This window comes from Eleginops maclovinus, chromosome 20 (genome assembly GCF_036324505.1).
Source record: "Eleginops maclovinus isolate JMC-PN-2008 ecotype Puerto Natales chromosome 20, JC_Emac_rtc_rv5, whole genome shotgun sequence".
Taxonomy (NCBI): Eukaryota; Metazoa; Chordata; class Actinopteri; order Perciformes; family Eleginopidae; genus Eleginops; species Eleginops maclovinus.
Window position 1 is genome coordinate 8,584,401 of NC_086368.1, and position 13,718 is coordinate 8,598,118.

A 13,718-nucleotide genomic window follows, 5' to 3' on the forward strand; every position below is an offset into this window, starting at 1 on the left:
TAACAATCAATCCTAGTTTTCACACTCTGTGGTCAAAAAATATTTGCCCTTCTCGGGTCAGACACACCGTATCAGGTGACAAAACCCAACCTTAAATACCTGGGGCATAGGGAATCGGACAGTGACACCCTATGGCACCTACAGTGAACAACCCCCAATTGTTCATCAAAATGGCTCTTACACTATTTCTTACAATACCCAGCAGTGTGAGGGGCCTTTTTCTTCGTACAATAAATATTGCAGGTTATCTGGGATTATAACAACAATTGAGAAAGAAAAGAGACTTTTGAAAACTCGGATGAAGTTGTGACTCTTTATTTGGATGCTTTGGATAGCGGTGAATTGTTGAGGGGAGCGACAAAAGGTGTAACCTGGGTGCAGCAAAAACAGACAAGCTGTGAATGTTGTTGGATAAACAGTTGCTTATGTATTCACCCAACCCCTGGTATCAACATTAGAATTCATGAAATTATGCCAATATTAACTCTGTTTTAACAAACTTTGTTTGCCTCTAAAAGCTTTCTCAGATGTTGCTTTATTAGTTGCCAAATGCTCAAACATGTTCATCAGATAGTTGGTGGCTCTCTCCATCTGCCATTTGATGCTGTGAAAGTATGGGCCCACAGGTTTCTACAGCCTGATGGAAAGAAAACCTCCCCACTGTGGCCAAAAATATCACTGAGAGTGGTGTGAGTGAACCAAATCACTGAGTCGGATGAAAGCTAAATCTCAACAAAGCTAAGGGGAATGCTTTGGGGCCAGTCTCTTTGAATTTCTGATCTTTGAATATTTTCATTATTTCAGTTCTGTGCTTGAAATACCACTGAGCAAAAACGTGTGCATTTTGAATAAGAACATTCTGAGAGAAATGTAAAGGTCAAACAAGACAATGCAATATGTTTCTTCTCGCTCATCACACAGGAACAGGGACGATAACTGTTATTTATTCCAAGCTCAATCTTGAAACCTTGAAAAATCAGAGGACAATTTCAACAGTCTCTTGTGGTCGCCAACAGAGGGCACAGTACGTTCAGGTTGTGACAGTCATTGTACACACCTCCCTTATATGGGTGTGTGTTTTGGTTGACAGGACTGCTGTGTGTTATTTGTAATCAGCTTTATGACTGAGGCTGTGTGATAGAGGGCTCGTCTATCATTTGGAAGGGCAGTGGTTTGATCCCAGCCCTTGTAGTCAACATGTTGATGTAACACCCCAAGTTCCTACCGATGCATGGCTAGCTGTGGGTGAATTATAGTTTCCATGAGCAGGTGGCACCTTGTATGGCAGCTTGTATGAATGTGTGGGTGAAAGCTGATTTGTATGTGTGAAAGCGCTTCAAGGGTCTTGAAGAATGAAAAAGTCCTATGATATGCCATCTTGTACTATTTAATTACATTATACCATAAAACAGAGTTCTATATCCAACACTGTAGACTTTGAAATGTTGAGAGATACTTCCTTTTAAAACTTCCGTGTGTTGTATCTTTTGATTATTTTTTACTTAATTTGCTTTCAGATTCAATGTTTACTTATTTGTTTGCTAGGATTAAAGAGCTTTTTTCATTTGCTTATCAAAGGGACCCTGTTTTGCTCATTTCACGTGACATATTTGTATTTTGTGCCTCTACTGTGACATGTTCCCATGCTTTAATGTTAAAAAAAAAGGTCTCTATTTTTGTCATACTGCCTGTGCTGCAGAACCTCTGCTCACCTATAAAACACTGCAGAGAACGGAACCCCCCAGAAGCATTATAGAGCCCCTTTAAGCTGAGATTCCTTCTATTAGTATCTATGTTCGTATTTCATCTTTCAATGTTGTTGGTGGTTTTGTGCAGCGCTACGTAGCTTTCCTCTCTTAGCTTGCATTGTTTTTCATTTTCTAACCAACTTCTGTTTTGGTTAAATCTGACTGCTCAACCCTGTGTCCAGCTGCAGCTGTTGTCTTTGAAAAAGAAAATAGCTCGGATGAACTCGATATGTACATGCTAAGCACACTGGAGCAGAGATGGCAAAATTACACACATCCTTTACATCCTTTAAGTAAAAGTACAGATACTTGTGTTTAAAAATACTCTAGTGAAAGGAGAAGGACTATACTTATTTAAGTAAAAGTAAAGAAGTATTGGCTTCGAAATGCATTCAAGTAAAAAGTACAGATAATTAGAGTAACTTGTAAATGGACCTCCCTTTATTTAATGGAACATCGAAGATCTTCAATTTTAAATTATAATTATGTCATTGTTAGCTAATGAATTTTTCAACAGTGAACAACCACCATTTAGAACACAAGCAAAGAAAACCAAAGTTGGGACAGGCATAAAAGCCAAAAGTTCATGGGTTTTGGGTTGACAATTTGCATCGCATTCGACATGAATAAAATTGTGCGCCGATATAAGCGAACATCTCCCTCATGTATGGCCATGGGCCAATATCTCCGCTGCTCTCTATATATTCACTAAGTTCATCCCCCTTCTCTGCCTTTTCTGCTTCTACCCATACGTCCGCCATTATTCTGCTAGCTGCAGTTCTGGTACTGGCACGGATTGGGATAATAAGGCGCCGCAGTTGCTTCCGGTTCAGAGGATGATGGGAAAAGACTCGAGCCGAGTTCTCATTGGTCCCTCTTCTTTAGAGACGAACCAGGAAATGATGGATACATGGATCATGTTAAAAAATACTGATACCAGAAAATAAACTTAAGTACAGTAACGTATTTATGCTCAACTACTTCCCACCTCTGTCAAGGGAGCATTTAGCTCCTAAAGAGCCAGATATATCCCTCAGCAGTAAAACACAGCTTGAGATCCAAGAATATTGGACACACGTTAAATTGACACAAATGACTGCGAATGTTGCTCCAAATTGGTTGTACTTGTAATGCAATGATTGATGATTTAGATGATGTGGTTCCACTTTTTCCTGTGTCAAAATGCCTAAAGGCCGTTGTTTGATGTTTTACCAAGATGAGTAAAGGCTTGTAGGGTTGTAGCAGTAAATGATATTCAGTAAAATTATTCAACATAACAGATGGCCGCAATTTTCAGGAATGCACACAGTTTGGGCCATGCCATATATTCAGTTTGTTCTGGTAAGCATGTCAAAGCTACTGAGCATTAAAGAAATGAGTTTGACTCACTTTGGTTCCTCAAAAGAAATATGCATGCTAATGCAGGAGATGAAACTTACTTTTATTTCAGCCTGAAATGTGTTCCATAAAATGCTATCTGTTTTGCATAAGACACTGTTTCACAATGAGGCTTAGGAGTTGTTTGAATAGGCACACATGAAGCCCAGTTCTTACTTTTGAAAACTTTATTTTCAAGAACTTAGACTTAAAAAATGTAAATAATTACTTCCACCTGATGTACTCTGGATAGATACAATGCTTTTTATCTGACATAATATATACATGGCAGCAGGTCCTCATATTTTTATAATACTAACAGTGTTGACTCATCTGTGTTCCCAGGTGTCTTTGTTAAAGGGTATGAATATGCTCCAGAGACATTAATGGAAAGGGCTGTACTCTTTTCTTTCAGATGATGATTTATAGGGAAACAATCAGGATTTTCCAAATACAGTTCATGCACAGAGGCACATGGCATAAAGCCTGTTTTGTTCCCTTAATAAAATGCTGATTATGATTGAATCATGTAAGAGAGGAGTGCTGTTTATATAGAGCCATCAGTACAAATAACTACGACCTTGACACCAAAGGCTTAAACAACTTCAGTGTGATTTCTTTTTTTTGAAGGCCAACCAACTCAGATAAACGTTTGTCTGCGTGGCTGTTAATTCATTTTGTCTGTTCAGTAACTATAGTGACAAAGATCACACTGCTTGACCCTAGCTTGACAGGGCCTTTTATGGGTTCACATTAAATGTGAAATAGATTTGAAAAGCTTTGATGCGCACTGATTGAATCCATTGTGAAAATGTCCTTTAGAAACACATTCGGACAAAGTACTTGAATTAAAACAATACATCAAAGTAGCTGAGGTTAATGGAGGACATAATAAATGATGCATAGCAGCCAAATAGTATGAGCAAAATATCACAGCAGACTCCCATCATGCAGCAGGCTAATTAAAACAGGAGCTTGTAAACACCAGTAATAGATAAGAAATTAAAAGGTTCAATTATCGTTTCTTGGAAGGATGAAAAAATTGAAATGATAGCAGCCTTTTAACACTTATTTAGAAACAAATGATTGTTTTTTAATTAGAATGACTGAAAACAGCTTGAAGAGGATATTGGCTGCAAATAATTTGTCCCTCCACCCTGTGAGTGTTTTTCTGTCCTGAGGATACCAACATTTAAATACTTGCATTTTCCTTTTTCAGTAATAACCAGAAGCATGCTATTTATTTAGTCTAAACATATGAATGGTACTGTAGTAGCTGTAGAATTGTTGTGCACATTTTGAGGTATATTTCTGTATCTCTACTGTGACATGTTTACAGGCTTTAATGTGGAACAAGGTCTTTTTCTCATGCTGCCTGTGCTGCAGCACCTCTTTTCACCCTCTGTCTTAAACCAGAGCCCAGTCTGCTCTGATTAGTTAGCTGACTGGCTCTGTTGTGATTACTCAATTGCTTGACACAGAGATGTCCCGCCCCTGAGCCTTGGGCAATGTGTTGGAGCACTAGTCAATAGAAGTGTTACATAATGATGTCACTATGTTACAGAAGTAAACAATGGATTGCAGACGGACCTGTGCAGGTCATTTACATGCACAAAAACCTATTGTGACCAAAGGAAAGGGAAAACTCCACAAAGCATAATATTGCAGAGGGCCCCATCAATGCCTTATTATCATATCACCCCCGAAACATGTCTGCACATGGAAGTCATCCAAGCATCAACTTATAAATAAACAAACTCACTGCAGTCTATGTATGAGTCCCAGTGTGAAGCATGCAGCTGCAGCTGAGCTGGACTCTTATCAATGCAGATAATAAGTAACCTCACTTCGTCAGATAAAACCTGCTATGATTGTTTTTGTGCGAGGCATATACTGGCACAACCCTTTTTTTGGATTCCTATCACAGATAAGAAATATATCAACGACAACTTAATATGCAATCAGATCTGCATCCTGTCAGATGTATCAGTTACATTTTTTGTAGAGTTTCTTGTTGAACATCAGTTACAGTTTTAGTTTAGTTTTAGTTCGTCAACTGACTTAGTATATTTTGTGAAACACTAAAAACTATCAAAAGGCTCTCTGTGTCAACAGCGACAATTGGCCAACTTTATAATCCCAAAACCTCAACAAGCGCTCCGGTCCATCACTTTTTAGTGTATCCTGTTTTTCCATAGTGTTTTGTGTTTCTTTCATCGTTTTGTTTTTGCAATGTTTTAGTGAATGTTGTGCAGTTAGTCCATTTTTCTAAATGCTGTTCATGCGTTGTCAAGTTTTTGAAGATGCTTTTATATTTGCATTATTTCTGAAGCTGAGGCGCTTTACCCCTAATGGACATGTGGAAGTGTTTTGGGCCATTGTCGAAAAATGATATGCTGTTGCTTTTTCGGTCATGTACAGTAAGTCGTATTGTCACCCCTCAGTAATTTCTTGCATCCCTTTGTGGGTGAGAAAGATGACAAACCACAGGACTGAATCATTCATTACACATTACATTTTTTTTATATTTTCTGAAACAATGTGGAAGTGGCATGTAGCCTTACTTTAAACTTTAATATGTTTTGAAATGGTCACAAAAAACTTTTGTTATTGTTAGACATGTGCCTTAAAGGCCAACTTGATATCATCTAAAGGTAGTAAATCATCAAAAATATATTCCTATTGACAGTTTCTTTTTGAGAAGTAGAAAGCAAAATAAGCAGACCTTAACCTAGAGTTGAAAGTGATGGGAAGAGTAGAGGTAAATAATAACCATATGACGTCCAGCCTGCAGGTAAAATAAACAAGGCTGATTTATTGGTAGGGGTTCAATAAACCTGACACTCCTAATAAATCTCCATAAGTTTAGTCTGCAGGAACTTGAAAAGCCATCCGTCTCAATTTATGGCTTTGTTGTAAAGCCGCCACTGTCTGCCCTCATCTAAAAAAGCTGTAAACTAGAGCGTGGGACCAATTATGATGAGTATGATGAGATCCTTCATAACAAAATCAATATAACCTGATAAGAATTTAAAGTATTGTGGCTAAAAGATGGTTTGGAAAAATCCATAAAAAGTGTTGATTGGATGTGCCAAATTTGGCAGTAATAATACTGTTCATTTTCTAGTCTACTTTCCATCAGATATGTCATTGTATATTTCTTAAATCAACTCAATTCCTGGATCCAAGAGTGTATTTTTTTGCCATTTTAAGTGTTGTGTTACCTGGTGACAGGACAACATTTTTCAGTTGGCTGTTTCTGCAAATGAACTTGGTTTTTAAAATACAGTTATAAATAGAATGAGACATCAGACTTATTTACAACAAGATGATAAGGCATCAATAATAACATAGACAAATACTTACTAGTAATTAATTGGTATTCAACATCATATCCATGTCGTAATCCTTTACTCAAAGATCTTTTGTAATGCGATGGGATGCTTTCTGGTTAAATCAGTCAAAAAAACATTCTGTATTCATTTCACACATAAATACACTTGATTTGCTTTTCAAGTGCTTTGGCATTTCAGTATAGTTGCTGTTAGAGAACACTTCATTATCTTTTTATTACTTGGGCAATTACATAACATGCTTGACAGGGATGATTTGCTCAATCTACAGTTTGACACAAGTGTCTTTTTCACAGACCTTAAGGCTCAGATAAAAAAACAGGTTGTAATAAATTGTGACAACCTGTTTATTTCATATGATTAACTTTTATGTCCATGACCTTAGGTTTTATGCAGCAAACACACAGATTCCAACAATCATGTAAACACTCAAATATTACATTTTGTATCTCCTTAAGTCACATTTCAAGACATATGGTTTCCCATCTTTCTTTCCTAGAGTTAAACAAGATGATGAATCCCATTCCCATGTCTGAACAACGAACCAGCAGCTGGTTAACTTAGCATAAAGACTGAAAACTAGAAACAGGTAATGTAGCACTACCTTAAATTCATTAAATCTGCCTACCAGCACCTTAAAAGCTCACAATTAACACGTTGTTTGTCTTGTGATTCATCCAGACAACAACCAAAGGACTTTGTTCCCTTTTGAGAGAGCTAGGCTAGCTTTTTTCTTCCCACCATGTTTACAGTTTTTTACTAGGCTAAGCTAACAGGCTGCTGACTTTAGATACAAACATGAGACACAAGAGTATCAGAGATCTATCTGATCTAACAATCATCAAGAAAGTCACTATTGACGATATCTGTAAGCATTATTAAAATCTACATTTTTCCTATGGTAGAACTAAAGTTACACACTGTACACTAAAGGGAAAAACTAACTGGAGTAACATGGTTTTAACTTGTTCATCTGAATCAGAATTAGAATCAGAAATCCTTTATTTGTCCCACAATAGGGACATTTACATTATTGCAACAACAGATAAAGTGAGGAGAATAGACTTACATATTTAAAAATTCAAAATGACTAAGTATGCACACATTATTATAACACAATAAGTAAAAAGCGAAATAGCAGGTAAGTACACCGTGGTAAAAAAGTAGCAGTATATTTGTTTTGAAGAAAAGTGACCATACTGAGTTAAAGAGCTTGCTGGTAGTATATTATCTGTAATAATATGTATCGTTTCAGTCTTTAAATGATCTACTTAATCACAGAAGCTTGTAATTGATGTATCGCCATATTTGGCCTTTGTGAATCATGATACTGTCTAAAACACATTAATAAATGTAAAGGAGAGTGGGGTTTGTTTTTAAAGGAGGCATGAGACAATGCAGCAATCAAGCCTTTACAAATTCAATTCTACATAATGAATGACTCTGCTTCAGTCCAGCCTGCTTTAATAGATATCTGCTTGTACTTTACACTGCTGTGAATAATGCTGCTCATTTTTCACACTTTTGGAAATCCCTGTCCAATACATGACCAAATAAAAAAATTATACTTTGTGCAGACATTTCTCACGTTTGCTCAAAGTTTTTACAATAACAATTTTAAAAGATGCAAATGTCAATGTTTGTTTGTTTTTGTTTTTTTATTCGTGCTGCCTCCAAGTTGCAAAAGGAAACAATTAAAACCGGTTTCAAGAATTTAGATCATCTTAAACCCAGAAGGTCAAAGGTAACATTTAAGTTAAAGACATGATGAATCGTCCTGAACGAGAAACACTGCCTGCTGATCCACTTGACTGTAAGATGTCTGCTGTGAGAAGAGGTTAAATAAAAACTCTATTCACCCTCAGGCTGATGATTTACAACCCTCTGGCCTAAGTGGTCATCATTTGTCTTACCTGTCTGAATAATTGCCCTTTCCCTTGACATAGAGCCTATTTTTCACGTCTTGTTTCAACAGAGAACCTTTTTGACAAGCATCGACAAATGCGGACTTTAAATCATTACCCTTTTGAATTATGAAGTCAACTACCCTCAGAGGTTACAGGAGAGTGCAGTTCTCAAAGCCAGTCAACGCCATCACCTGTAACCTCCACACCAACATTTCTCCACATCACATAAGAGCACAAACATTTTAAATATTTCAGTAAACTTCAATTATTTAGGTGGAACACTTCACCCTATTTCCTTCTAGATCACACTGTACCGCCCACACATTTCCGCCGGATATCCTCCCTGCTGTGTTGGCAGCCTTTTGGCTGGATTTCAAAAGACCTGATTGGGCAAAGCTGTCTGAAGTAAAGGTTATTGATTAACAAAGCCATCTCAGTGTCATGTACCACTCCCAACTGTCTGCATGGACTGCATGGTGGGTGCAATTGGTGATGACTAATACAATTATTTATTATTCCATTATCTCTACCTGCTTATCATGTGTATGTGTGGCTCAGAGGAAAGGAGCCTATCCCATTATACAGTGGAGGGAGAGGTTGTGTCTGTCACGGGCAAAATAGGGACAGATTACCATTCACACTATCAGGTGGGGAAGAAGTACTCAGATCTTTTACTTTAGATAAATTAGAATAACAAGTCCTGAATTCAAACAGTTTGTTAAGTTGAAGTACATAAGTATTATCAGCTTAATGTTCTTAAATTATCAAAAGTAAAAGTACTTAATATGCAGGACAACACAGTATACAGTATCATTAGATTATTTATTATTACATGTCCTTGTTTGTATAGCAAAGATATACATGTAAGCGCATTTTGATGTTGTAGTTTGTTGATAGGGAGACAATTTTAGATACTTTGTAATTGTAAAATAGAGGGGTATTATTTGTTAACGAATGCATATAATGTAAAAAAACATGTATTTTTCTAAGTAAAAGTAACTATAGTGTAATATAGTTAAGTAAAACATAAGATGATTTGCCTGTAAAATGGAGTGGATTGGAATGTGGTGTCTGGCACCAAGACGTCAGCAGTAGATCCTTTATAGCAAGTTGGGAGTTGGGGCCACCATGGATCGGACTTTTTGATCCAGCATATCCCACGAACGCTCGATGGATTGAGATCTGGGGAATGTGGAAGCCAAGTCAACACCTTGAACTTGTTATTTTGTTCCTCACACCATTCCTTAACCATTTCTGCAGTGTGGCAGGGTGCATCAGTGTGCTGAAAGAGAAGACTGCCATTAGAGAATACAGTCTCCATGAAGGGGTGTACTTGATCTGCAACAAGTTTAGTAATTGGTGGTACGTGTCAAAGTAACATCCGCACGAATGGCAGGACCCAAGGTTTTCCAGCAGAATATAACCCAGAGCATCAAACTGCCCCGCCAGTTTGCCTTATACCCATAGTGCTTCCTGGTGCCATGTCTTCCTCACCCGGCCAATCACATTAATTAAAGAAAATGTGATTCATCAGACCACGCCACCTTCTGCCATTGCACCCGGGTCCAGTTCTGATGAGGGGGACAGGGGTCAGCATGGGCACCCTGACCGGTCTACCTATTCACAGCCCCATATGCAACAACACCTGTCTAACACAACCAGCATTAACTGTTTCAAAAATTTGAGCTACAGTAGCTTTTCTGTTGGATCCGACCACACGAACCAGCCTTCGCTCCTTACGCGCATAAATGAGCCTTGGACACCCATGACCCTGTCGCCAGTTCACCGGTTTTCCATCTTTGGACCACTTTTGGTAAGTAGTGACCGCTGCAGACCCGGAACACTCCACAAGATTTGCAGTTTTTGGGATGCTCTGACCCAGTCGTATAGGCAGCAAAATGTGGTCCTTCTCAAAGTCGCTCACTTCCTTATGCTTGCCCAATTTTCTTGCTTCCAACACATCAATTGTGGGGACAAAGTGTTCATTTGTTGCCCAACATATCCCACCCACTGACAGGTGCCATTGTAAAAAGATAATCACTGTTCTTCACTTCACCTATCAGCGATCATATTGTTATGGCTGATCTGTACTAGTGATTCATAACTAGTGTGAGTGAAGTTAAAAAGCAAACATTTATTTTCGAAAAAACTATACACAATGAAACAGAAAGGTTTTAAATTGGAATATTTACGCAAGGCCGTAACAAAACCAATGAGTTATGAACTACATACTTGTTTGCCAAATCAATAAATTACTAGTTTAGTTTCTTTCAAATAAATTGGTGATGATTGTAAACATTTTAAATAACATCCTGCTTATCCTTTTTTTGAATAAAATTACCAAATAGATCTCTATATACATATAACTAATTAAATAATAGGCACAGAGACTGTTTATGTTGCAATCTCCCTTTCTACAGGTTTGATGACGACTGTTGAAACGTAATGTGCCGACCCTTTATGCTCAGTGTGCAAAATTGTGTTTAATGAGCTCGTTAAAAAAATAATGGTGGCCTGTAACACCCTTACGCTCCTGTGTATGTGTATGTGCCTTTGGTGCCGCTCAGAAGCATAATCAATTGATTTTTATCGCTGCCTCTAGCTGTCCTTGAGAAACCTAGTGATCATAGTCGTCCCATTAATGGAAGGTCACAGGTTTGATTCCTGAGTTATAAACCTTTTCACCGAAGCTTTGTCTAAAAAGCAATCTATTTAGCATCAAGAGAACGACATCTATAGTTATGTAGGTGGTTTGCAGCAACTGGGTCCTCTTGAAAGCTTTAACAACTGTTGTTACACCCTCAAGCCTTTAAAGTAGAAATCTCATATTTTAAGGATTCATGAATTCAAAGGTTTTATTGTCAAATGCACAACAAGCAATGAAAACCTTTAGTCACAGGCCCCATCAACAGTGCAACGTACAATATATTTAAGATTTTAAAGAAATAAGAAGAAGGAAAATATGCAAGTTATAGAATAGTGCAGAAATAAGTAAACTTGATTCTGATTGGCCAATTTCGACATTTCAGAGGTTGTAAATACTCGCTAACAGACCGCTGTTAAGGAGCACATGGCTGATGCTAAGGAGGACTTAGCAGAAGTAATAAACGATCATTTTTAAATCACAAAAAACCAATATTTTGAATCAAGTTGTGGGTTTATTTACTTTGTATAGTTTATGCGGCTGTGAAATAAGCGTTAGGATCCATGATCACCTTGTCAGGTGTTCTTTTTCATTAATGACCACCTAGCGGCACCTTATCTAATCTATCTTACATAAGATAAAACGGAATGTAAGATTTCATACTGTAGGCTACTAAAGTGAATGTTATGTTTTTTCATGCATCAGTAAATACATAATTTCATATTACAAGTTCATTTCTGGATGAAAGATTCTACTAATATTTTATTCGGATTAAATGTAATTGCATGTGTGTCCCTCAATCAGGCAAAGAAAAGAAAAAAAATGTAAAACGTTTTTTCCTCTGATGTTTTTTTTCTGTATAAAAACAATACATCTCCAAATAAAAATATTAAAAAACATGAGACTTTCCTTTAAATATGATATGATCCAGCTATGTCAGACATGTCAGCACAACAAAGTTAAACAATTTGCTTAGAGGTGAGTAACAGGACTTTCTAACAATGGGCTGATCTGGCTTTCACCATCATCAATGGAGCGAATGGTAACTGTTTAACCAACCTGAGGTGTGATCAATTCTACAAGACAGAACTGCCAAGAGAGCCAGGGATCCATAAAATAATCAGGCAGGTGATGAGGCAAAAGAAGGATTTATGAATTCCCCTTTACAGCCCTGTAAAACCCCTTCATTAATGATTAATCTGTGAGAAAAACTTTGCACCTGTAGTCACATGACTGCATTGCTGCAGGGCAGAACTGTTTAAAAGGAGGCTTGTGGATGGAAGGAAAGCACTCACTGAGCTAAGCACCTGCTGAGCACACCAACCACAAGAGATAAAGACTGCAAGACATCTCGCTGTCACCATGAAGACCACACTTGCCACCATCGCTGTCCTGGTCATGGCTCTCAGCTGGACCTCTGAGGCTGTGCAGGTTGAAGTAAGTGCATTATTTATCATTTCTGTAGTACTCACTGTTCCTGGACAATAGCTTCGTTCATGCAGCTTACCAACAACCTGCACCCTTTACTCTTTTAGATTACAAACCATACTATCTGCCACAGCAAACTGGTAAGATGCAGTTCTTTAACACTAACATTTATTTTTCTTTTCAGGAGAATGGATTGTCTTTCTCTCTGGAAGGCGTCATCAGACTCCAGGAGCTGACAGAGAGCAGCGGTGCAAGACAACAGAGCCCACGGCTCAGGGCAGGCACCGGGTCCGTCTGTGCCGACCCCATGCTCCCCCAGGAGTTCCTGCCCCTCTGTAGGCAGAGAGGAGCATCTGCATCCCTTGCCAGACTAGGTGAAACCACTTTATTATAACAGCAATTCTCTGAGTGGAATATGAAGTATGCCAAGTCATGAATATGGAGGCTCAGGTGATAAAAACAGTGTGTCTAATGTTTTTTTGTCTTTATTTCAGCTATGGTACCCAGGGACGTCTGTGAGATCTGCGCTTTTGCTGCCTGCACCGGCTGCTAAACAAGCAACAAACACTTTGCCCAGCTTAAGACTTGTGATTTGTTTCCTCCCCCCTCACAACTATAGTACAGAGAATTTGAAAAATAGATTTACCTGATGAGACAATGACATTATGTTCCCTGAATACACAGGCTCTGACTCTGTCCTATTGGTACTTAATAGAGCAAAAAAAGCCCCCTAAAAGAAAGAAATCAAACAAGGTATGTTGATGTTGTTATTGTTTTTGTTGTTTTTTTGCAAACTGTTACTGTAGCATATTTACTTTATTTTTCATTTCCATCATGCCTTTTATTTTTGGAATTTACATTGTTTGTTACATTTCTATCTGACCAAGCTTTGTACTGTATACATATTTAAAAGAGAAGTTTCTTTTTTGCTTGTTTCTTAACATTGTTTTCAATAAAAGGCTTTCATTCAAAAATCATGTGCACATTGTGTTCTTTCCTGTAAACTGAAGTTCACTATTCCCATTTTTATTATTGTTATTATTATTATTATTATTATTATTATTATTATTATTATTATTATTATTATTATTATTATTATTATTATTCAAGGTTTCAAGGTTTCAAGGTTTTATTTGTCATATGCACAGCAGATACAGCGTATATGTTGGCAATGAAAATCTTATGTCGCGTGCTCCTCCAACAACTCAACATGCATGGTGCAAATAAGATAAATTATTATTATTATTATTATTATTATTAT

General features: G+C 37.5%; 1 protein-coding gene across 1 annotated transcript; it reads left to right on the forward strand.

Annotated features, from left to right (window-relative positions):
- Positions 1-12,306: 12,306 nt before the first annotated feature.
- LOC134883239 (guanylin-like) lies at positions 12,307-13,431 on the forward strand. The gene is made up of 3 exons (XM_063911526.1): positions 12,307-12,466; positions 12,642-12,831; positions 12,952-13,431. Exons 1-3 carry the CDS (start codon positions 12,392-12,394, stop codon positions 13,008-13,010), a joined length of 324 nt encoding a protein of 107 aa, XP_063767596.1. The 5' UTR covers positions 12,307-12,391; the 3' UTR covers positions 13,011-13,431.
- Positions 13,432-13,718: the final 287 nt, after the last annotated feature.

Excerpts from the sequence above, each read along its gene's own strand:
- LOC134883239 (XM_063911526.1), top strand. The coding sequence starts at position 12,392 with ATGAAGACCACACTTGCCACCATCGCTGTCCTGGTCATGGCTCTCAGC. Across the intron at positions 12,467-12,641 it reads CTGAGGCTGTGCAGGTTGAA|GAGAATGGATTGTCTTTCTC; the intron begins GTAAGTGCATTA and ends TTTTCTTTTCAG. Across the intron at positions 12,832-12,951 it reads TGCATCCCTTGCCAGACTAG|CTATGGTACCCAGGGACGTC; the intron begins GTGAAACCACTT and ends TCTTTATTTCAG.